The sequence below is a fragment of the Gekko japonicus genome, unplaced genomic scaffold (assembly GCF_001447785.1).
Source record: "Gekko japonicus isolate JY-2015 unplaced genomic scaffold, Gekko_japonicus_V1.1 scaffold251, whole genome shotgun sequence".
NCBI lineage: Eukaryota > Metazoa > Chordata > Lepidosauria > Squamata > Gekkonidae > Gekko > Gekko japonicus.
The window spans coordinates 697,785-723,781 of record NW_015161956.1 but is presented as its reverse complement, the minus strand read 5'-3'; the positions used below and the strand labels follow the sequence as shown (position 1 = coordinate 723,781).

At 41.8% G+C, this 25,997-nt stretch overlaps 1 protein-coding gene across 1 annotated transcript in view; it reads left to right on the top strand.

Moving 5' to 3' along the window:
• Positions 1-21,933, top strand: part of LTK (leukocyte receptor tyrosine kinase) — a 96,856-nt gene extending 74,923 nt beyond the window's left edge. Inside the window, exons 23-29 of the mRNA XM_015429505.1 lie at positions 6,862-6,991; positions 12,621-12,718; positions 16,673-16,765; positions 17,333-17,434; positions 19,164-19,298; positions 20,703-20,793; positions 21,172-21,933. Of these exons, the coding sequence (XP_015284991.1) occupies positions 6,862-6,991; positions 12,621-12,718; positions 16,673-16,765; positions 17,333-17,434; positions 19,164-19,298; positions 20,703-20,793; positions 21,172-21,933 (1,411 nt within the window). The remainder of the gene's footprint in view (positions 1-6,861; positions 6,992-12,620; positions 12,719-16,672; positions 16,766-17,332; positions 17,435-19,163; positions 19,299-20,702; positions 20,794-21,171) is intronic.
• The last annotated feature ends 4,064 nt before the right edge of the window (positions 21,934-25,997 follow it).

Genomic DNA, 25,997 nt, shown 5'->3' with positions numbered 1-25,997 from the left:
CCCCGTTGTGATTCATATGTTCATAGCTTTCAGTTTTTCCCACAACAAGCCCCTAGATATGGTATCGAAAGCAGATCTCGTCAAGGAAAGCAACATATATCGAGGCTGACCTACTAGACGGAATACGTCCTGTTGAGTCAATGTATGAGAAAAGTGAGGCTAGAGGTGCTGCCCACCACTCGATGTTGTTCATTAGGAAATCTGAGGGTATATTGTCAATACCAGGGGCTTTTCCTTTCTTTAATTGCTTTATAAGTGCTGTGACTTCTTTTGTTGAAACTGGTGGCCAGTCTGGTAAATCTGATGTTATTTGTAGGTGTAGGTCACATGAACTCACTGCAAACATCTGTCGGAAGTAAGATTCCCAAACATCGGCCATGATTACTGAGTCTAAAGGAGAGGAGTCCTTGAAAGAGTGCTTGGAAGCCAATTTCCCCCCCCAAAAAATGGAGTTTTTCTCTTTAGCCGCCTGGATCAGTTTTCCCCATGTTTCAATTTTACCTGCTTTTCTCTTTTTAGCCACAGTTAGTTTGTAGGATTTCTTTGCATTTAAATAGGTTTGATAAAGAGCTGAGTTTTCTAAGTTGGATGCAGATTTGTAGGCATGGAATGCAGAGATACAGATTCTTTTGGCGTCTTGACAGTCCTTGTCAAACCATTTCCTAGAGGAACGTCTAGATTTCTTAATTTGTGATTCCGTGTTTTGCAGTATTGGGGACTTTTAATCTTTGAATGATGTTGTCATAGGGAATTAAGGGGTCCTCTCCCTCTGGGCAGTCAATGATGGGCAGTCAATGATATTAACCTTATATTCACAGACTTGGCCAAACTGTTATATAATTCTAGTTATCTCCAAAAACTACATCATCTGTATAGAGCATTATTTTTGTTTGTCCCTCATAATGTGTGATTCCTATAATTTGTTCTTTCTTTCTGCTCTTCCTGGCTAGAACTCAGTACATAGGCTGAAGAGTAAGAGCATGAGAGTGTGCCCTTGCTCCAGATTAAATGGTAACAATTGAAACCCATTAACCAAAATTCTGGCTTTAGAGGCAGTATAGCAAATTTTCACCCATTCCTGGAACCTTCTTCCAAACCCAAATGTCATTGATACCTAATCCAGAAAAAGGCAGCTAATTCAATCAGATGTGTTCCATGAGCCACAAAATAAACAACTATAGGCCTTTTATTTTCATTAACCAGTTCCAATTGGTTGATTAACCATTTTGTATTCCAGGATAATTTTCTCTCTTTTAAGAAACCTGCTTAATCTGAATCGATATATTCTTCCAAAAATCTGTTAAGTCATTTTGCAAGGATATTCACTAATTAATAGTGAAATCAGTCCATAAGATGTGCTGTTATTCATGTCTTACACTTTCACCACCTTTGTCGCCCATGGCTGTGACTAGGTCAGGGAGGTCCACCTGTTGTCCCACCCTAGTTATTGTATTATCTCTGGGGTTCTATGGAAGATAAGAATCAGACAAGCTGTATTTTCTGGAAGGCCTTGCAAATACCGTATGTATTTCTTTTGCCAGCTGAGAATAAATACATGGATCAGTTTTGAATTCTAAGTAGTATTAAAGCTAAAGTGTGCCCCGCTGAATATTACCGCCCTTCCCCATTCATGTACACAAACGAATAATTAAACAAGAATGAAATTCTGAATGTTCCATAGAAGCCATTAGTGGAGGTGGGCAGGGCTATTTTTGGGCAGGAACACACAGGAACGGAGTTCCAGCTGGCTTCAGAGTTGGCCATGCCCACTACAGCCAAAACCTCTGTGTGCGTGGCTATAGAGGGAAGGCCTGGAGAGTGACCCCCCCCAGCGACTCTGAGGCAGGTGGGCCGGGGGGGGCTGGAAGGATCAAGGAGGCATTTAAATGCCTCCCCATGCCTTCCCCAGCCTGTCCAAGGGCTGGCTTGCCCAGGCGCCCCACAGCCGTGGGACGCCCAGGCAAGCCAACGGAAGGCATGGGGTGTAGCCTAATATGCTAATGAGCTGCACTATCAGGGTGGGGCCTAATATGCTAATGAGTTTCTGCTGTTGGGTGTGGCCTAATATGCTAATGAGTTCCTGCTGTGCTTTTTCTACAAAAAAGGCCCTGGAGGTGGGGAACATGACTTGACATGCAGACTCTATGTGGTAACCGGACATTTGGAGGATAGCTGGAGCAAGGCCCAGATAGACAAGTTTAAGCAGGATCGGGACCAGGATTGGGGACAGAGCACACAAGCAGGAAGCCAGGCAAATATGCAGGAGTAGGTGGGATCCATTGAAGACAGAGGCCTGGAAGTAGCTTAAAGAAGCAAGAAGGCAAGAGAAACAAAGGAATCACACTAGGCAGATTACAGGCTACTGAGGAATGGAAGATCCTCTAGTTAAGGTGAAGAAAACAGAAGTTGCTTCCCTTCTGCTACAGACAGAGACCAAGGGCTGCTTCCCACATCAAATTCCAATTTATTTACTCTGCAACAGCCACACCGAGGAAAGCTGAAGTCTGCAAACGTGGTCTACATGCCCGCTGGAGGCATTTTTCAGATAAGCGTCTCTTCTCCTGGCATGACAGTTTTCCCTTTAGATATAGATATGGACAAATCAGAACTTGTGTTTCTCACTGTGATCCAGGTGAGCTGAGCTGAAGGCAGGACTGAAATGATTCCCCACGGCAGTCCAAAAGCCATACTGACAGGTTGTTTTTCTTCCTCTCCTTGACTAAAAAGTGAGACACACCTTAGTAACATTCCTTACAGGTATTTTCTCTTCAAAATAAATGTGAAAGGTTACATATTTATGGCTATGCTGATGAACCTTAATTGCTCTCTCTGTGTGTCTGCCACTCCCTGAATGTTTGGAAGAAAAACACTCCTGGAGGCGGTTGTGGCAGGTTGCCTTTTCCCCACTCATCTTCCCCACTCAGCTGCTGGACCTAAATGGATGATGACAAGTGTCTGCTTCCCTCAACAACTAATGGAGTTTTGACTGACAGTTCAAAGAAATACTTGTGCATTTTTTTAAAACATGTCTGCAGATGTTTTGAATTTATTAGTTACCTCCATTCACGAGAAAGCTATAAATTCACATCCACCCTAGACTAATTTTTGTGGAAATTATGATTTTGATGTTTGTTTAAGTACCAAAAGATTACAGAAATGTTGTAAGAAATTCAGTTTTATTTATTGAAAATGGTAACCCTGAAGGCTTTGGGTGGGTTACAGTACAATGGCACTGTAGATAATTAATTCTTCTAAAACTGTTTGGTACCAACCAATTTGGCAGGTGCATCAGAAAGACAATAAAGTGCAAAGCAGCCAAGACATTATTTATTTTAATCATGTATGACTTAACATCACATAAGGCTCCAAATATTTCTCAAACATACAATAGTATTCAATACATGAAATACAAAAAATACAATAAATAGGCTGGAGATTTAAAGCGTGTTTTTCAGTCCATTGAAATCGTGAAATTTGCTTTTGGAGTGTCAAAAAGTAAATGTGAGATATTGCTTTTAATCTCCAGCTTATCTATTGCATTATTTGTATTTCGTGTATTGAATACTATTGTATGTTTGAGAAATATTTGGAGCCTTATGTGATGTTAAGTCATACATGATTTATATTTACTCATCTATTTCCTTAAATCATTGTTGTTGTTATTTATTTTAGTGCATATTTATCCCATCCTTCGTCCAAGCTCAAGGCAACAAATATCAGTCTCCTCTCCTCCATTTTACCCTCACAACAACTTTGTGAGGAAGGTTAGGCTGATAGCAAAAGAGAGCCCCAAGGTCACTCAGCAGGTTTATCTGCTGAGTGGAGAGTTGAACCTTTGTTTCCCAGAGCCTAGTCCAGCATTCTAACCACTGTGCCATTTTGGGTTATCATCCTTATTCTCCCTGTGCTCCAGTCAACACAGATACATTGCAAGAAATATTGTGTAGAAACCCAATGTATTCCAGCTGTTTATTATCTCTTGTAATACTTTTGCTCTCAAGGGTCACTGACTCATATCTTTGCTCTCAAGGGTCACTGACTCATATCTTATTCATATTCATTGGGTATACCCCTCACATTCCATTGGACAAAGCACAACATCATAGCCATCACAAACTGCAAGGTGAAGTATGGCTTTGGTGAAGTATGGCTTTGAATGTCTGGCTTTTAATATTATGACATGATTTTAATTGTAAGCCATCTCCATCAGGACTCTGAAGTGATGGCATAGAAATACCCTAAGTAGATAAATAATTACAGGGATATTTGTGATTTTTGAAATTCAGCATTTTTTACATTGAAAACTAAAGTCAGAAACCAACCTGTAAAACTTTGTGTGGTCCACTGCTTATTTGTATAATTGAGGCTGCCTAAAACAAAACACAGAGGTTTTGTTTTAGGCAGAGAATGGAGCTTCGGATGTGTTATTTGCTCCTATATAGCAGGCGCCTGGAGGTAAGCAGGACCGTGATTGGGGAGGAAAAAACTCTTGCACTCTCCATACTATTTAAAAAATTGTCCTTGTGGGCAGCTTTAAGTCCCGGGACAGAGAAGAGACAGGTAGGGCAAAAACAACAAACCCCTTTAGCTGCTGGAGCTTAAAACAGCCTGGGGTGTGGAGAGGGGAGCACATTTTCAGTGTTTGCTAAAGGCAGATGTACACTGCAGCATTTGGGGATGGCCAGGTGGCACAGCCTCAAACGGCCAAATAAATCAGATTATTTTAATAAATTAAATGTCATGATTAATGCATTGGGAAGGGCTGCCTCCGCTCTAGATGTGCTTCATTAAGGAAGCATTTCCCCTCAAATAATAAAATACAATAATAAAAAATAAAACAAATGTTGCAAAGTCACTATGTGGTACAGGCCTCAGAAGAATGAGAAGTTGTTGTGTGCTACTGGTGGTGTCACAGGCACCATCCAGTTGTTATGTGCAGCTACTCACTTCATGAGCTGCGGTGGCTCAAGTGGTTAAGACGCTGAACTGCAGGCTGTGGAAGGTCAGTAGTTCAGTGGTTCAAGACCCGGGTGCCGCAAGACAGGGTGAGCTCCTGTCTCTAGTTCCAGCTCCTGTCAACCTAGCAGTTCGAAAGCAAGAAATTGCAAGTAGATAAATAGGGACCACTTCGGTGGGAAGGTAACAGCGTTCCGTGCGCCTTGGTGTTTAGTCATGCCGGCCACATGACCACGGAAACGTCTTCGGACAGCGCTGGCTCTTCGGCTTTGTAACGGAGATGAGCACCGCAACCCTAGAGTCGGATTCGACTGGCTTTCGAGCAAGGGAACCTTTACCTTTACCTTTTACTCACTTCATAGTGTGCACAATGGGAATGCTAGCTGGGGGAGAATCATGTTTTTCAGGCACAAAGTATTTGTTTCCTGAGTACTAGAAAAAAATGTCCCAAACAGCAGGGGTTCTTCCTTAAGGAAAGCCAGCTATATTCCAAAACATGAATAATAACAAATGAATGTATAAAATGCAAAAACAATAATAAAAGTAGGGTCTAATACCATAGGGAGTTTCATCTATGACACCATTATGTTGCAGAGTTTAAGCAATTCCTGACATATTCCTTTTCTTTTTAAAAATAAATAATGTGGGTATTAGATCACCAGTGGACAAGCCCTGTGGCAAGAGGGGTCTATGGAAAAAGTGATACCTGTGACTTGCCAGCATCCTGCTTTAGGGAGCAGAAATTGAGACTTGACTGCTTTCTCAGTGTGGTGCTCCAATAAAATGAATTGCTGACCAGGGATTTCGGTCCATTTAGTGGCACAGTTCTGTATAGGGATGGGCACAAACCAACTCACAAACTGAAGTTTGTGATGAATTTGGGCAAGTTCGTGGTTTGTGAACTCAAGTTTGTGGCATGTCACCTAGCATAAACTTTCCATGAATGTTCAAGCAGTTCATGGTGGTTCATGAATGGATATATTTCCAAACAGACTGTCTCCACTAAGTCTAAATGTTTACCAAACTTCAAAGCAACAGGGGAGAACTTGGAGGCCATGCAGAGGAGCATCTGGGGGAAGTCCCCTGTGACTTTGATGTCTCTAGCTTGCACAGGATCCATTATGTACACTCCTGAACCTCCTGAACCTGAGCCTGCCTTTTCCTCAGGAAGCACTTTCCTGGGGGCACCTTCTGGGGGGGGTAACTCAAACCCTGTAAATCCAATCCTCACCAAACTTGGCAGGCAGGTAGAGGAGAGTCAGCCAGAGATCCCCTGATAGTTTGGTTTTTGTAGCATGCAGGGTATGTATGTGTTCTACTGCATCACAAACCTCATTAACTGAACCAATTCATTTGGCGGCGAAAAAATCACGATGGTTTGTGGTTTGCGAACCGAGCACGCCATGAACTAAGCCACATTCCCCCAGTTTTTGCCCATCCCTAGTTCTGTATAAAATTAAGAACATAAGAAGAGTCCTACTAGATCAGACCAATAATCCATCTAGTCCAGCATTCTGTCTCACTCAGTGCCCAACCAGTTCCTCTGAAGGGCCAACAACAGGGCATAGAGGCCAAGACCTTCTCCTGATGTTGCCGCCTGGTCCTGGGATTCAGAGGTTTAGTGCCTCTGAATGTGGAGTTTCCCCTCAGTCACCATGGCTAGTAGCCATTGATAGACTTATCTTCCATGAATCTATCTAAAATTGCAAGGATAATGTCACATATTTCACCAAAGTATAAGAAGAAACTAGGGGAGCAACCTTTAAATAGGGAAGCAACTCCCATTTTATTCAATGGGCTTACTTCCAGGAAAGTATTTGAAAGGCTGGAATCTTGTCCAAGGTCTAACAGAGATATCCATTGTCTCTTTTGTCCCTCTCTACCCATGTGGTGCTGATTTTGCAGCAAGTTCAACCACCAGAATATTGTGCAGTGCATTGGGGTAAGCCTCCAGACCTTGCCCCGCTTCATCCTGTTGGAGCTTATGACTGGTGGAGACATGAAGAGCTTCCTTCGGCAAAATCGCCCTCGGGTGGTAAGCCATCCCTTTCCTCCTTCCTGCTCCTTTTCTGGCCAGTATCTCTTTGGAACAAGGTTTACTGTTGCATGCCCAGCTCCTGAAGTCCATTGACAATTCTTCTCTTGCTTTTGGGGGGGGGGGGGGGGGTAGCCTGAAAACTACATGTTATTCCTGTTCTGGTGTTACCAAAATACAGCAGAAAGATCCAGATTAATTATGAATAAGAACTTTCACATAAAACTTCACTGACTAAAAGGCTGAACCTCTGTATTGTAGAAATTTAAAGAGCTGATTCAGTAGCGGTGACATGTGTACCCAGGACTGTTTATTCCAATGGTCCAGAAGGCTTATACCCAAAATAAAACTTTGCTAATCTTAAAAGTTCCACTGGGCTCAGACTTTCTTCTGGCCCAGAAGGCTGTTAGTGTAGGTAAGTTGGAAGAGTGTATCCAGAGTTATACTGACTCAAGGCTAGGGGCTGGTTTCATTCCTTACTTGCACATGTCATTTCTACAGAAAGTTGTGGATGGCATTTCCATCAGATCTCTAATCACTATCAATATGATTCACAAATACATTAGATGATTTGAATAAGAGAGTTTCCTTACTTAATTTTTGACAAAATGATTTTGAATGTTTAAAAAAATTCTGTCCCCAAAGGACAAAGTGTAAGTATGGCTATAGAAATTAACTTTGAAGAGAGAACAATTTCCACATTGCCAAACAGTGTCTTTAATGTGGCCCTGTTCAGAACATGACAATGCATTTCAGAATATGCCAGGCAGGTGTATTTCTTTCACTGTCAATGTTAATTCAAGACCAGTCCCAAATGTATCTGGTGGGGTTTTTTGTGCTGTGGAAAGCTGGGCTAATTTGCCAAACTCTGGTAGCAATTTCCTGTAGTTAACAGTATCATCTTTGGCAGACGGTGAGACTGCTCAAATCATCTCAAGCAATTCTACAACCTTCACAATTCTTATAAACAGGCAAAATGCAATCAACTGGATTCAGTGCCACCATATGAAATTCCAGAAGTGTCTATATAGAATGTATGAACAGCCTTACCACACAGATTTATTATTATTAGATTTGTTCCTCAGTTATACTGGTAAAAACCAGGAATGATAAGTCAATACTCTAATGTCCTGCCTGCTTTTCACTGTGCCCTAATCCTTATGCAATATCTTTATAAAGACTGAATCAACTCCAGAAGAGTTCTGTTCACAGACAGGCAAAGGAAGTTGGATGAGGCCACAATAATATTCAAATCATGCCTATTTGCTGTGCTTGAGATTATTCAGTTTCAGGAAGTGGCCTAATTTGCTCCATGTGAAGAAAAACCTTCTGGGCCTGAAGAGGAAAGGAGCTTGTGGGTAGGGTTGCCAGGTCCCTTCGTTGCTTCGGCAGGGGGACTTGGGGGGCAGGGATGCCTCCAAGAGCAACCATCCACAATCCTGTCCTTACAGGAGAAGCAATTTGACGGCTCCCCGGATGTACAAGCTGTTTCCAGCTTTTCTCAAGAATTGCTTTAACAATTCCTTGTATAAATTATTTTCTGAAACCAATCTCCATCCTTATGACAAACAATTTGATAAACTATAAAGAATGTATATAATATATATTGTTTGTGTAATTATCATAATAATGAACAATAAACAAAAGTAGTCAAAATGTATACAATATGAAAAGTGAATTCACCAAATCTGAATCACCACAAAGTTCATACAATAACAAGAGGCAGTTATATTGCCTCTTGTTATTGTATGAACTTTGTAGTGATTCAGATTTGGTGAATGCACTTTTCATATTGTATACATTTTGAATTCACCAAATCTGAATCACCACAAAGTTCATACAATAACAAGAGGCAGTTATATTGCCTCTTGTTATTGTATGAACTTTGTAGTGATTCAGATTTGGTGAATGCACTTTTCATATTGTATACATTTTGACTACTTTTGTTTATTGTTCATTATTATGATCATTACACAAACAATATATATTATATACATTCTTTATAGTTTATCAAATGGTTTCCTTTTCTTTTTGGATTTTGTACATGGTGTTTTCCTTTGTTTGAATTGTTCCACCGTGGTCCCTATTTTTGTCTTGCTAATTCCCTCAATAGTAGCAGTGAAAAGCAGTCCAGTGAGGACAGGACGGTGGTTATTTCCCCACATAACTATCATTTCTGAAGTAGGCAATACATTGCATGGGGTTATGTGTTGCATTGGTAGCAAGAAATCAGACTAGCTACGTGGATAGCTTTTAACTAATAAAACTGATTTTATTATTTTTTTGGAAGCACCCTGCACCTTGGTATTCCCAAGCAGCACCATTTGGGTCACAAATCCTTAAGGTTATTTCAGTTACACTGTAGAAAACTCGGGAATTTCTTTTAGAGGGAAACCTAGTCTTATTTGTATAACTTTAACCTCCAACAGAAAAAAAGGTTCATGTATTTAGTAAAGATGCTACATCATTCACCAAGCTGACAGTGATGACACACCAGTTTTAAATCTCTGGAGGGCTAATTTCATGGTTAAAGGCAGTAAGGTGAACAAAGTGACTACAAGGGAGGCAGAAGAGAGCACAGATTTTGTTGACAGATTTAGGAGACCTCAGTTAATTTTAAGTGGCAATTCTTCTCTAAGCTGCACACTTCTAAAGAACTGGGAAAGCAACTTACATATAGCTTTCCCCCCTAGTGACGCACCAAGGAATTTTCCCCATGGGAAAAGATGTGAGTAGGTGGAACTCATTAGCTCAGCTCCTTGAGTTCTAGAATGCAGAATTCCCCTTGGGCTACAATCTGCATCAGGTCTGCCACACAGTCAGCATTCCAAGAATTCTTAAGAGTGACTGGCCTGCTAATTTGACTGTTCCAGTTTACTTCTTGTAAAAGCCAACGACAACTTGCGAGGGGGGGGGAGGTCTGTTTATTCTGTTTTATAGGCCTGGATCCTACTCCTCTTACAAGGACCAACACATTTGAGCATGGAAATATTGTTGGCATATGGTTTTCAGCATGATTTTATTATGTGCTCCACACTTGCCCAGGCAAAGAGAAGTTGTAGCAGCAGCACTGCTGAATTTAATTTTATTCAGATGACTGTGGTAGAGACTTAGAGAATTTTTGTAATATTTTATTTATTTGCAGGTTTATGATCAGAGCAAATAGAGGCAGCAAATAGACATGCCTGCATGGCAGCAGATCCGTTATCCCACATCATCTCACTAGAGAGATGCCCTTCAGGCAACTGACAGCTCTTTGGTCCACTTTTGTCTCTTCCAAAGTGCCCGTTCCCATTTTTTATACACACAACCCTGTGCCCTCCCTTCAGCTGCAGGGCGGGGAGCCAGTCTCCCTCTCTCAGCTCTGATGAGCACATTATTCTAACACACAGGGATTCCCCCCCATCAAGAAACCATTTCTGAAATTAGTTCCCTCTGGCCAGATCAGATAACTGACTCTGGAGTATTAACTTGTAATCTGCCTGACAAAGGAATGGTATCTATACACTACCTGCTTGGTTGGTCTGAAACACCAGAACGTTTGATTCCAGTTGCACCTTTAACACCAACAAAGTTTAATTCTGGGTATGAGCGTTCATGTGCATGCACACTGCTTCATTTGATGGCACTGTTAGTCATTTAGAACATCTATAGCCACTTAGCAGTCCAGAAAGTCAGAAATCCTCTGATCACTTTAAGTGATCCTCTAAAGCAGCCTTTATTTTCATATGGAAGCAGGGGGAGCGAAAGGGATCACTGAAATGGCTTGCAAAAGCAATTTAAAGGGAATGTTTCCTTCAAATGGCTTTGCAAGTGGACACTGCATGCAAGTGAAGTCCAAGCAGTAAGTTCATTCATAAGTGGCTGAAACGGATGCAAGCGATCCATCTCGCTCCCCACTGCTACCCACCATAAAACCACAAACCAATGATCATCAGAAAATTAGGTTTGTGACAAGGTTCATGCCCATCCCCACTAGAGACTTTTTTAAAAAAATAAAAGCTGGGAATTCAGAGAAGCTTCTTGACCCATTGTTATAGCAGTATATTGATAGATCAGTATTTTAGTGCCTTTCTTAAAATGCAGCCATGATATTGACATATTGATATAAGCATGTGCAAAAAATAAAAGGGGGGGATGCTGTGACACCACCAATGATGCCACCAACGATGACAACACCTTCCCTTGCAAATGCTGATTTTGACCCTAAATTGACTCCACAACTGGGGAAATGCAGAAAGAGGACAGATGTGTGGCAGAACTGTGCCCAAACCAATTCCAATGTCTATGGATTGATCCCTAAGAAAATCAGGAGTAAGTCGAGTGTCTGGAAAAGCCCAGAGTTAGAAAGAAGGGCTGGTGCTTCAGGCAGCAGATTCTAGGTGAATTCTCAGGATTTTCTTCTTATATATATTTACTGGGAAAGTCCCATCCCAGGCCACAAAAATATCCTTGAGAGCCAGCTTCATGTAGTGGTTAAGAGCAGCAGACTCTAATCTGGAGAACCAGGTCTGATTCCCCACTCCTCCATGTGAAGCCAGCTGAGTGGACTTGGGCCAGTCACAGCTCTCTCAGAGCTCTCTCAGCCCCACCTACCTCACAGGCAATATTCCCTCTAAGCTGAGTTAGTGTGAGCTAGCTCACAGTTTTTTAGCCTCTAGCTCATACATTTTTGTCTTAGCTCAGGGAGGATGGCTCCAGAGCAAACTACTTTATGCACTAGCCAAATTGCTTGCTCACAACTTTAATGCCAGTAGCTCACAAAGTAGAATTTTTGCTCACAAGATGCGACAGCTTAGAGGGAGCATTGTTCACAGGGTGTCTGTTGTGAGGAGAGGAAGGGAAGGCGATTGTAAGCCACTCTGAGACTCCTTCAGGTAGTGAAGAGCAGGGTATAAAAACCTCCTCCTCCTCCTTCCCCTTTTTGCCCACTTTTTCTTGCACTTTCTCAGTTTTCCTGTGTTGGCTCGGTATCCTGAGGGCCCCCCCAAAACTCCCTGAATATAAAAACAAAATAGAAATGGGTAATCATTCATTTTAACAATAACAACATTCAAAGGCAAAAAATGTTAATGTATTGATTAATAATTATAGCTTGAAGAAAGTGAATTGTTTAAGGTGCATTGGGGGGGGGGTTGTTGCAAAATTTTGAAGAACCCCTGAGGGAGGCTCACAGAGCCCAAAGATTTTTGCAGAACCTTAAAAACCTCTGGAGTAGAAATAACTTTTCTCCACTCCCCAAATGCTAGAACTTGAGTTCATGAAGTGAAGTTAATAGGCAGTTAGTTCAGGATAGACAAAAGTCCTTCATACAATACTTACAATTCTAACTTGGGGGACTTACTGACGTTGAGTGTAGTGTTGGCCAATAGTGTAATTGGCTAGGAAAGTACATTAGAATGCATGGAGGATAAGTTCATCAATGGCTCCATGTTCACAGGTGAATATCAGTTTCTGGAAGCAACATCCAAGAGCAGCTCCGTAACTCTGCAGTGGGTCTTATAGACCATCTGGTCGTCCACAATAAGAAACAGTATCCTGGACTAGATGGGCCATTTGGTCTTATCCATCAGGGCTCATCTTATGTTCCTAACTTTTTGTTTGTCTTTCTCAATGGTACCAACTGCAGAACCAGCCATCCACTTTGGCGATGCAGGACCTACTTAACATAGCCAGGGACATTGCTTGCGGCTGCAAGTATCTTGAAGAGAACCACTTCATCCACAGGTAACAGAGGCTCTGCAAGGTGAAGAACTTCATGCTGTAGTCCTTAGTTTGCCTTCTGGAGAATCATGAATGTGTTCTTCAGCACACAAGCCCAATATGGCTTGACTCTTCAAGGCAGATTTGAGTTGTACCATCTGAATTGGAAATTGCTGAAATCATGGATTTGCTTTAGATATCTTAAGACCCATTGTTCTGTGTGATCTCTGACAAACATTTTAAAAGTAGGAAATTCATCCCACGTGTACTGGGAAGAATCATGAATGCTTGCAATCCTTGTAGACAACCCCCTTTTAACTCCAGTAGAGAAAAAAGAGAGGGTGTTGTTCATCGGTATAGAAAGAAGCATTCACCCTGCTCTTCCTCAGTGCCACAACCCTGATCCATAATATCCTCCTACACATGTTTTTTTGAGGCCAAACTGTATGTGGGAGTATGCAATCATATACCTCTATTTAAGAGGCTATTTGGCCCAGAGGTAGAGATTGTCACAGAGGCTAACATCAGGCAAGCCTCACCTTATAGAGTTCTAGTTGTGATCCCTGATATCCCAATCTCTCCTCCAACTAGCTGCAGTACATTGTTAGTAATAAGTACCATTCTCTGTTGAGGAGTATCTACAGATTTCTAGAACAAAACTGTATAAAATCTTTGTGATACTAGATGTTACAAACACATGAAAGTGACTTATACTGAGTCAGTGTTGCCCAGTCTGACTGGCAGCTGCCTTCAGGGCCTCAGGTCAAGGTCTTTCACGTCACCTGATCCTTTTAACTGGGGAGGTTCGGTATTGAACCTGGTACCTTTTGCATGCAAAACAGATACTCCTCCACTGGCCCAATAGGGTTCTCATACTACTAAATTACATTTTCAAAAAGGGAAATATTGGACTTCACAAATTATTTCTAGTGAGAATACAGAAGGCCCTTGAAAATTATAGTTCCTGAAGTTCTCCTTGCTGTCCACTAGATGGTGACTAAGGATGTGCTTTTTAAAAATGGCATCTCTAAATCCACGGCTCCTACTTGTTCTATTATACAGTAAAACTGCCTATTACCATATAATAGAACAAGTAGGAGCCATGGATTTAGAGATGCCAGCTTCCTTTTCACAAGCAAAACTAACACTATTGAGAACAGTTAATAGTGTTAATCACTTAATAGATGTGATTATAGTGCTGCTCCTGAGCTGTATAAGTATAAATGGGACAATGTTAATCATTGCTTAGTATTCTGCCAATTTCATTGTCCTAAATGTGTGAACCAGGACTTAAGGGCTCTATTCAGAAACAAAAAAGCGAGCACCGTTTGAGAGCAGATGGGTGTCGCTCTTATTTGTATTTCAGGTGGAAACATTTCTTAGAATGGTTCTGGTCTGTCAGACTGAGTCTGGTAAGGAAACTGACTTTTAAGTTGCCTGGCTGTCAGCTCTGTCATTAGATAGAAACTGGGCCAGCTGTTCAAAGCCAGCCAAGTGGCAAGCCCAACAATTTCTAAACCAAACATGACATTTTCTGTCAGCAGCTACCACCACAGCACAAGGTTCTTTACTGTATGTATGCAAGAAAATATTTTAAAACTATATGTTCATTTTAAAAGACATCCCATTAAACACAGCATCTGCCTGAAATATTGAATAGTTACTCTTAGAGTTATGCATAACTTCATTCCCTGACACTGACACTTTGTGGTTGGCTCTGCCTCCTGCAGCAGCCATTTAATGGCTGTACCCACCACCCTGTGTCAGAATTCCAAAGGTGGGCACAAGCTCAAAGAGTTTGGGGACCCCTGCATTAGATGTTGCTGCCTTGGCCTGGGTTGACCCCACTTTCGAATGCAGGTAGGTAATAGCATTTTTGGGTGTTCTTCCCATATTTTATTAAAAATCAACTATTTACAAATTGGAAACTAGCACATCAGGGGGAAAACATTCTAGTCCAGTCCTTAGCCAGCTGTGCTGGCATTCTGTTTGCAAGGAATTTATTTTAAAACTATCCTCCACTCCACCTACAGTATGAAGTAGGGGCAATCTTTTTCACTTCTTACTTACTTTATGACCACCTGATTCTGTTGCATGTAGTACTGGATTTATTTTTTTTACTGTTTTCCAAGTAAATTTTGTTATTAGATGAGCGGAAAATTTGGTATTTTTTACTTTACATGTATATGAATTTTGTGTAATCCAAGGGACTGTTTACCTACACCAGCAGAATATAACATATCGAAAGTTAGCCATTTAACCATTTTGGACCTCTTAAGATTTGGAGGGAGGACCATCAGTGTAATAGTTACCTACTTTTTTCCTTTAATGATTGTGCATTATATGTACAAGATCTTCAAAGCAAATGTCCCAGCTAAATGTTATCTCTTGCTTAGGGGAAATGCTCTCCATACTCATGGCTAAACGTTTATAGCTCCTTCAGCACTGCTGCAACCTTTGTGTTAATTCCAGTTGTTTGTAAGGTGTTTTTTTCTTGCATACTTGTCAGTACATGACTTGCTTAACATGTGCCACTTAGATCCTCCTCCAAATGCAGTGGGGAAACTTTTGGACTATGCAAGCTGATCTGCTTGATCCTCTGTAAAGCTTTTACTTTCTCTCTCTTTCTCACACATACACACAGAGCACATGCACACACTTCCATTGTCTTGGGCAGCCATTTCCTTGTGATGTAGCCCCATGCTGCTGTGATATGCATGTTAACTATCCAAATCATGTGGGTGGATGCACTGCGCAACAACATACTTTTATTTAAACATTCAAAGAACATAATAAAGCAAAACTGTGATTACTACATTTTAATAGTCAACACTATTTAAAGAAATTTAGCACTAAAGATGTACACATTCCCCAAAATTGTCTCTCCAGGCATGGGTGAAGAGACTAGAATAAGCAGGTTTGTTTCTAGCCTGTATTCCAGGCATCTCAGCCCTGTCTGTGGCACTGAGCAATATATTTGATGCAACCAAACGGTGGCTCAAGTGGTTAAGACACTGAACTGCAGGCTGTGGAAGGTCAGCAGTTCAGCAGTTCGAGACCCGAGTGTTCCGCATGACGGAGTGAGCTCCCGTCTCTAGTTCCAGCTCCTGCCAACCTAGCAGTTTGAAAGCAAGAAATTGCAAGTAGATAAATAGGTACCACTTCAGTGGGAAGGTAACGGCATTCCGTGTGCCTTGGTGTTTAGTCATGCCGGCCACATGACCACGGAAATGTCTTTGGACAGCGCTGGCTCTTCGGCTTTGAAACGGAGATGAGCACCGCAACCCTAGAGTTGGATTCGACTGGCTTTCGAGCAAGGGAACCTTTACCTTAAAGGTGAAATTAGAGGAGGGGAGGTCGGCTGTGGTTCACTGGTACAGCATCTGCTTTCCGGGCTCGTTCTAGATCATCTCCAGTTAAAAAGGATGAGGTAAAAGGTGATGTGAAAAACCTCCAATCTGACACCCTGGAGAGCCACTGCCAGGCACAGTCCATGAGAGTGGCTGTAATGGATCAATGTTCTGATTCAGTAGAAGGCAGCTTTGTGTGTTCTTGTGAAAGTGACGTGCATGAGGTCACAGAAGAAGAAAGGGACCCAGATCCTCAGGCAGAGGAATGAGGCAGAATGAGAAAAACACTTAATGGAGGATGGCCATTTTCTGTCCATATATTTAAAAAGTCCTGTTAAAGGGAGTATTCAGACTAACTGGCTCACTGAATTTGACCTATACTGAGGGATAGTATTCTAAAATAAAAATGCCTCTGTTGTGTTCTAAGACAATTTTTAAGACTATTGTAAAGTTACAGCACTAATGACAAATGGTATTTGAATGAGAAAATGTCAGTAACTTGCAGCAGCATCGTGTGCCCTTGCAAAGACAATAGTACTTTAAGTTACTGTATTCTTTAACAAAATATTTATGGTGTCAACTCACGTTTCAGAATTACTAATTTCCATTATGCGTATGCCCTTTTCAGGGATATAGCTGCAAGGAACTGTCTTCTGACTTGCACTGGGCCTGGACGTGTAGCCAAGATTGGTGATTTTGGAATGGCCCGGGATATCTACAGGTAGGGTATAAAACGGTAGCTAATAACTGGGCGGGGGGGGGAGTGGTAAGATGACATCCATCCCATCTGTCTGGTTCAGGGAATTTAAGAAAGGCTGAGAACACTGAAATGCAACAGTGACTAGAGCCACATATCACTGGACATTGTACTTCATTCACAGCTGGATTATCCTGTGCAGATAACTAGTTACTAGTTACCAAACTAGTCACAAATGCTTTCATTTAATTATAGTGCAATGTTCAGTGTGCAGATGTAACAAATGTAACATCTTCTTGTTCTCCCCTTTCCTTCCTAATATGTTTGGTGGGCCCCATAATAGTGACAGTGCTGCTGCAAAGGACCCTCTACTGTAATTTGGATTGAAGAGCCTGGAGGAACGGAGTGCAGAGCATACTGAAAGAGTATTATGATCAGAACCAGAAATCTATGATGCTGAAGGCAATTTGCCTATTCCTGCTTCTGTTTTCACTGTACTTCTAGCAGAAACAGTGGGGTCAGTGAAAATGGGTCTCATCTCTTCTGAATCTTCCTTTGCAGGCCATAATTCTCTCTTTTTGGTCTTGCCAGGGCAAGCTACTACCGCAAAGGAGGGCGAGCCATGCTTCCAGTAAAGTGGATGCCCCCGGAGGCTTTCCTAGAGGGAATCTTCACCTCCAAGACTGACACTTGGTAAATGTCTTTAGGTCTCTGCTGTGGGGCAAGCAAAGGAAACCAGCTGGAGACCATGAAATACATGGAGACTGATGTCTCATGGTCAGCTGATGTCACTTCTCTGCTTCCAGCAGGAGGGCTGTTGCCAGTCCTGCCCAGTGCCCTTCCACTGCTTGAATGGGAAAAATCAGGGAGGGGGAAATGGTGTCATGTCACTTCCATACAAAAGCCAGAAAGTGATGGAACCAGCTTCCCTAGCTTATTTCAGAGGTGTAGAACTCAAACCTCTGCAAGGGCCAGTCAGAAATTTCATTACAGAACCACCACCCCACACACACATGAGGCTGGGGTGGAGGCATTAAAATCTCCAGCTCTGCATGGTAAAGCAGTTCCCAACAACAGATTGCTCTTAGCATTATAAGCAATGGGCTTGTGCGAGTCAGGCTTACTTCAGGGTACTGCAGATAAAGTCCCTTCCGTAGGGTCAACACAGTTATGCTTTTTCTCTTATAGTAGACCCATAGGAGCCATAATTTAGTGGTGCTACTTCTGCATGCAAAGCAGAAGTAACACCAGGTTCAATAACTGGCATCTTTTCTAAAAGGATCAGAAAGCAAGTTTGAGGAAAAACTTTTTTTTTGGGGGGGGGGGTTTGCCAGATAGAGAGCTTCTGTCAGTCAGAGTAGACAGTACTTTTGTAAATGGACCAGTGGTCCTGACTCTGTATAAGGCTGCCTCTCATATGATGAAGACATAGCTTCATTGGTATTGCACCAAGCACATATGCTGGCCCTGTTGCCCTTGGCTGTGTTTTAAAACTGAAATCCAAAGGATGTCTGCTTTATTTGGAAGTGCCACCTTGTTGCTGAGGAAACAAGTTGACTTTACAATAACTCTGGCTTAGAGTTTTTAGAGAAGTATCCATCAGCAACACTTTAACTGCAGTTATTGAAGACTGAAGTGCTGAGGGTGGCCAGGTCCTTGGACATTGCTCTCAAGATTGTGCTCCCAACACATTTTGCTTCTGCTGCAAGGAACACTTCAGACAAACAAAGTTCAAATTAGCCAAAGGACTGGCCACACATGCAAAGAAATATGTAATCTAGGTGCTCTTATCAGAATTCTGAAAAAAAAAAACTGTCGTTTTTAAAGCAAGATACTATCCCTTATGGCAATCAAGAAGAATTTGAAAATGCATTTTTAAATTTTAAATTGCTGAAACTAACGTTTTCTTCAATAATGAAACCAGTAGGCTCCTATTGATAGAAGAGAACCCTCCTCCTCCTTATACTGGCAGGGAGGGCGGGGTATAAATCAAATAAATAAATAAATGCTGCTGATTGGCATTGGCCCTATTTCATCTTCAGCAGGGGCCCAGCTGCAGTTCAGCACCTGTTTGCACATGTGGAGATTTACAGACACTTACTTCCTCATACATGCACCCAGTACTAAAATAGATAATATGGTTTCATCAACTTTTTATAATTACCTTTTATAAGCTTTCAAAACTAACTCAGATGTTTCAGAACATATTTTAACACAGCCACTGCACTCCTTGATGCCTGTCATGTCTATGAAAGAGACAGACATCTTGTAGGCAGAGGTTAATCACCTATGTATGTCACGTGAGATTAAGACTTCTGCCTTGCAATGCATTTCTAGTGTGGATTTTTCCAGCGTTGTACTGTTAGGGCGTTAAGATCTCTACTAAAGAATTATGGCTTGTGTTTGCTGGTCCTCCGCTTAGGTCCTTTGGAGTGTTGCTTTGGGAGATCTTCTCTTTAGGCTATATGCCTTATCCTTGCAAAACCAACCAGGAAGTACTAGAGTTTGTCACCAATGGGGGCCGAATGGATCCACCAAAGAATTGTCCAGGGCCTGTGTGAGTATATCTTCCTTCTTTAAAAAGACAAAAAGCAGGCCTGAAAGTATTTACACCTTAGTAAAGTCTACATTAATAATAAAAGATTCTTGAATTTCATTTTGTGAATGATTGTGGAGATATAACAAAGGCCAAGCAACTGATCTATGGTAGATCTACCAGCAATACATGTTACAGAAGTTCAACCTCACATTCGTTTATAATAGGGTTGCCAGGCAAAACCCTGGCAACAAGTGAAAGGATTGGGGCAGGGACATAGAAGAGGGCACGATGTCATAGAGCTCCTAGAGAATCCTAGAACTACTCTGTGTCTTTTCCAGATTTACCACTGCCACTTCTAAAAAATTTTCTCCCACCACCTCTCTGAACCTTAATTTATGATAATTTGCAGAGCATGGAAAAGTCTACCTTGTGTTTTCTTTAACACCACTCTGCAATAAGGGGGTGTGTGTGAATAAAAGGAGGAAGAATAGCTGTTTTCCTTTTACATCTAATCTCAAAGTTACTTGTACCTTTTTTTTTTTAATCCAGTTGGAAATCTGGTTTTGGCCACTTTTCAACCAAATCCCCCCCCCCCCCAAAGAAACCCTCTTCTTAGAAATATAACCATTGCCCTGATCTGAATAGCCCAGGCAAGCCTGATCTCATCAGATCTTGGCAGCTAAGCAGGGTCGACTGTGTCAAGTACTTGGATGGGAGACTTCCTTGAAATACTAGAGGCAGGAGGTGGTGGCAGGCTTTATTCAGCCATCTCTCTGATTATCCTCCTGGCCCCTAGTAGGGGTCAGTCACCAGAGGTTGCCATGACCTCCAGGTGCACAAACATGCATGTATTAAAAAATACCAAAAAAAAGATACCCATTCAGAAAATGAATGAGTGCTTTTGAATGGCTTGTTTTTTAAAGTCACCATTCTGAATCTAGTCTGCCCCTCAGTGGCTTGGTTATGAAACAAGATGCTGGGACAGTCATGAAAAGATCTTCCCAGTTTTTCTTAAATGGAAACAGCAGTTGTGCTGGGCCTCTTTTGAATTAGACACAGTGTGGGGGAAATGGGGGGGGGTGTTAACCCTTCTCTACCCAGCTCCACATGTAGTTTCACCAGTCAAAACTGACCCAGCCCCGCTCTCCTGGCTGCTGGCAGAAGACACAGTCACCTTCTGTTTTTCCTGGCTTTTCCACCTGGTGGAGGAAACAGCAATTGGGAGGTTTCAGCTGTCATGCAGAATGGAAAGGATTAACCCCTTCCCTCTATAAAGGCATCCTTTAAAAAAAAATGCTGGGAATGTATGTTCACACATCTCATAGCATAACATTGTCAGGCCATAGGAGAAAGGGAAAACATAAAGATGTATTTTTCCATCTTTCTGACGGGGAGGTTTTTTTTCTTGGTATCTTTGTCAAGTTATCGGATCATGACTCAGTGCTGGCAACACAGCCCTGAGTATCGACCCAACTTCTCCACCATTCTGGAAAGAATCAAGTACTGCACACAGGTAAGGTGCCCTTTCATGTCATATAACCATATTTAATTTTAGTATGGTGGTGGGCAATACATAGTCCAGGACCCACAAAGTTCCCATCCAATGTAATGTATGTGCATCCAGTCTTTTCAGGCCTCCTTACCTAGCTCAGCCCCCCCGTGCTCCTGAAAAGTTTCTTAAAATTTGGGGGATCCTCCCTTCATTGTAGTCTTTGGCTTCAGCTAGAAAGGGAAAATCAGCTGCTCTTATATTGGGAAAACGGAACATTCAGACACAATCAGGGTAATGTTACACCCATATATATGCATGTTGTATGTGCAGGAGAGAGAGCCTGATATGGACTGTCACTGTTAGTACATAGAAAATCCAGTATTCTTAATTGTGTTGCAGGACCCTGATGTGATCAACACAGAACTACCCATTGAATGCAACCCAACATCAGAGGATGAAGGAAACACAATGTTGCATCCAAATAGTTCCACCAGCATGGTTCCTTTGCTGGGAAACACTTCTCTTACACCCCAGGCAAGTACATTAGACGACTGTAATCCAGGGCCCAAATATGTACAATATCCACAGAAGCTGCTGGTGGATAACCTGGCTAACTGCACAGCCAAAGGACCTAACATGCCTTGTTTCAGTGATTCCATCACTGGAACTTGGACCCAGCCAACTCCCAACCAGCAACCAGAATCCACAAGTCAACCAGCACACAAGTTGAAGAATAAAACCAAAAACCTTTGGAACCCAACTTATGGGTCCTGGGTCTTGGAAAATATTTGCCAGCCTGGACCCAGCTCCAAAGTAACACGAGACCGAGAAGACTCAGGATTCGACGGGAACTGCAGTTCCTCCCCTAGTCCTCGGGCATCACCAGCATCTCCAAGTCAGAGCCATTCTCCTCACATTGATATTGGTGGGATTGAACTGGTGAAGCTACAGAGTTTCCCTTGTGGCAATGTGAATTATGCTTATGATGATCTTTGCTATGAAACTAATCAGCCTTCAAACTTGGTAGCAGAGCCAGCCACACTGCTGAGGAGTGCCAGCCTTCACAGAGATGGCAAGCTTTTCAACAAACCAGAGAAAACCTCCAGAGAAAGGGACTCTGGCCTTTCCTTGTCTGATGATCTGAGTGTTACACCTGTATAATGGTGTGCTCCTCCAAAAAGTGAAGACTTCGCTGTGGGAGTGAGCTATGACTGCGAGAGCAATTAAAATGTGCTTTTTGTTGTTGTCATCATATTCCTCCCTCTCTCCATGTTCTAAAAGCAGATGGTTTAATGTTGTCTATATCAGGCTTGGAGCACCGTGAATGCCCAACACCCTTCAAAATGATAAAATATAGTCCAGCCTATTAGGCCAGTACTGGACCAGGGGTTACAGAAGATAATGATGTTTCTGTTACAAAGATTCAGGGTCTAATGTTGCATAGAGACAGTCATACACAACCCTCACTGGTGTGGGGGGAAACATCTCATAGTCAAATAGAATATGTAAGAAACAGCCAAGTTACTGATTGACTTGTGGCTGGTGCTCCCTACAACTGATACACCTGTAAGACTAGTGTAGCTGAAGTGTAGTGGGCTAGACGCATGTAGTGATCAGCATGGCTTACTAGTACACAACAAAGACTACTACTGGCCGGCTGGCCAACTATATACACACCTGGGGACACCCCCCTAGGTCCCGTTGGTGGGTTCAAATCTCCCGCCACGGTCCTATTGGTTCCCAAGTGGAAAGACTAGGAACCTAGTCCCCATTGTTCCTACAGAGTCAAGCTCGGGAGTATTCGCTGGCCCCTGGCTACGGCGGAAAGTAGCAGCGTGAAACAAGCCCAGCTGGGCCTGTACCACGTACTATGGCTGAAAAGGTAAAGTAACAGTAGAGACATTAATATATGCACACACAAAAAGAACCCATGTGCAGGAAGTGAGTAGAAGATATCCAAGAGTGTTCTGTAGCAAGAATATTAAAAACTCAGAAAACAGAGGAGTAATGGGAATTGATACTTTCCTTTATGATTACTGAAAGTTGTTTTGCACCACTTTATAGGTCAAGCTTTCACTTCTTGGTCTTGGAAATTTCAGGAGTTACCCTTCTTTATCTTTAGGGAAGTAGACCTTTTCTGTTAATGGCCTTTACTGACAAGGAACACTTAGCTGTTGTTATTTAAAGCAAGGTCAGAAAAAACAATAATTCTATGGGGAACCCCATCTTAATAGGTAAAGACTATTACTAGTTCTTGTGCGTTTACCAAACAGCTGATAGGCTCCAGATTATGGTATGTACTCAATATTGGCAGGTTAAGACAAGGACGGGGACACAAAGCTATTTCTTAAAAGCTTGTGGCTCCATTGCAGAATATAAATAGAGCTCCATAAATTGGTGGCTCTATGGAAACCCCCTCCCCCTTTCCTATTACCTGTGTCAGTGCAGGGATACTTGTCTTTTACACATGAAAGCTTTTGTCTTGGGTGGTCCTAAATAAAAAAGAAGCATGTTTAAATGTTTGGCTACATATGCTCATAGTGCAGGCAGGTGTTTTGCCAAAAGCAGGATGCCTTCCATAGTATCCAGTTTTTGGTCAAGTACAGGAAGCCACCTCCCTGAAATCACTGACTGCCACCTCCTCTCCAAGTTTGGCATGGCCCTTTCAGATAAAAGGTAGATTTCTCCCAAACCACACAACATATACGTGTGTGTGTTATACACAGAACTGGCCACAGCATGCATGAGAAGACCTACTTTTAGTACAAATGCTCTGTTTCTCCCATGCCAGCACAACAAGAGGAAAAGTGGGCAAGCAAAGATGCATTTAGACATCTTAATGCCAAATGAAATTATAAAAGGTGCAAGTATCCAGGAGGAAGGACAGTAATGGGAGCTCACTTAAAATGCTTGCTCCCTACACACTTCCCCCCATACATGTTAAATATTATCATGAGAAAACCATTACATTTCAGAATACAAATCCTAGAAACAGCCCATAGAAGCAGGTTTTTAAGACCACAAAAAGATGCCTTAACACTACCTCATCCCTTATCTACCACATACTTCCTTGACCATCCAATTCACAATGTTCTATAAAATAGCATTCCCATTAATCCAGACTCTCAACATTTTGGTTATGAGCCTAAATACTTTTAATAGGAAGTCATTCCCATTGAAATAATAACAGTGAACCGGTTCTAATACAGTGATGTGACAAACCTACTTTATATTTTAAAGCCCTGCTTTTCTGAACTTCATATTCTTGGAAACTGTTCACAGTGTACTCAGTTCTGGTTCCACCTGGTGGTTCTTAAATTATTACATGCAGAAAAAATCACTACATTCTGTATAAAAATGCCTGTGGATTTATGTGCAATTTTAGTCATCAATGTAATAATCTTCACAGGCCTCATTGACTTCAGTTTGCCCTTTTCATTGATTTAAGCAAGAACTGAATTAGGCTTAAACACCATTCTCTTATACTTTTCTTAAGTGATGATGCTTTAGAAAATTCAGGCTGTGATTTATAGGTCACTATGTTTCCATATCTGTCTACTTTGATAGATTTTGTAAAGCATGTCTTAAAGAAAGGCTTTTGTAATATATATACACTAACCAAAAAGGTGTGATGTTTAAAATTGTTGGCTTTCTTTTTTGTGTGTGCAGTTCTAACGACGGCTAGCAACACTCCTATTTCCACATCTTCCTTGCAGGCCCTTCTTCCTTCCATCTTTCTTTGATTCCACATATGTTCTACACCATTCTCTCTCCTATTTGCTTCATCTGAGCACCAGCTAATCCAGCATCCTGTTTCATTGCTATTCTAAATTGAAAACCCCTCCTCTCCTTTAATTTGGGTATACTCAACCCTGTTTCCTTTTTCACACTAGCAGAGAATCCAGACAGAATCCAGCTTTCTGTGATGACACAGAGATTTCATCTTCTTCACACTTACATTTAAAATTGCTTTTGATCTGTGATTACCTCTGAGAATGGCAACACTGCTTGCCATACTGCCCTTCGGGGTCAGTGTAAATAATGTGGATAACAAAACTGCTTCTATGCAATTTCAAAATCAAATAAATGTATACTGCTATATTTGCAACACAGAAATAAAGACATCCTCCTAAACACAAATGTTCAGTCTCTTGTTTGTGTGCTGGATGCAAGGAAAGAGGCCACAGGTATCACCTAGATTGTTAAAAATCCAAGTCCTGTTTTTGGAGATTATTTGTGCTACCATCTACACCAAACATCTAGCTCCTCCCAGATACCAGCTAATGAGTTTTGGGCAGGAGACAGCCACATGTGTATTTATGTACTCCTCTGTCATACATATAAATTATCTCACACAGCCCTCAAGGATATTAATTCGACCTTTTCCACTGGCTGTAAGAGAGAACTAGATTAGGTCCAAATCTATTAAATTTTTTAAAAAGAATTGAAAACATGCAGCTTCCCTTGGTATATAAACACACAGACATACTTTTGCCCCTCTGTTGCCTTTGATCAGATTTTTTAAAGATGATACAAAGTGTTTACACTATGAGTAGTTTTTGAAACGACCTTTCAATTATCTGGGGAGCAAGGGACAAACACTGCAATTCTCCACCTTTTTTGTAGTAACTTACAATAAGTGGTAGCAATTAAAATGAAATCCTGGAACTAGGATCAGGTTCTTCACTGTGCATCTTATGGGTGCAGAAAGTCTATGGGGACAGATCAATCTCTCCTTTAAGCAGAAACAGCATGATCTTATATTGCAGCATTCAGCTGGATTCAAAAAAGTGTTCCCAGGAGGTGCTTGCAGACAGACTGTCCCATCTCTCTCTCCCTTTGCTCAGCAAACCAAGGCATCCCAAAAGCTAATTCTGGAGGTCATGGGACCCATGTAGACAAAGATCTGTGTGTCCTGTTGTGCTGCAGTGAAGACGGAGATTAGGAGAAGTCATCTCACCTGCACTTGTATTAATGGAAGCACTGCTGGCAGAAGAGGAAGAGGAAGTAATTCCACCCAGTGCCCCTTCCTCACTGCAGCCCCCCTTTCCCAGCTGTGTGGCTTTTTAACCATGTGGGTCCCCCGTGTTTCACTGGATTCAACCCAGTATCTGAAAATGAATGAAATGAAACCTTTTTATCACGGTTTTCAGATGGGGATATTTAACCTCTAAATTACACATCATTATCATTTATGAAAATATTTGTTTTGTTCCTCCACCCCA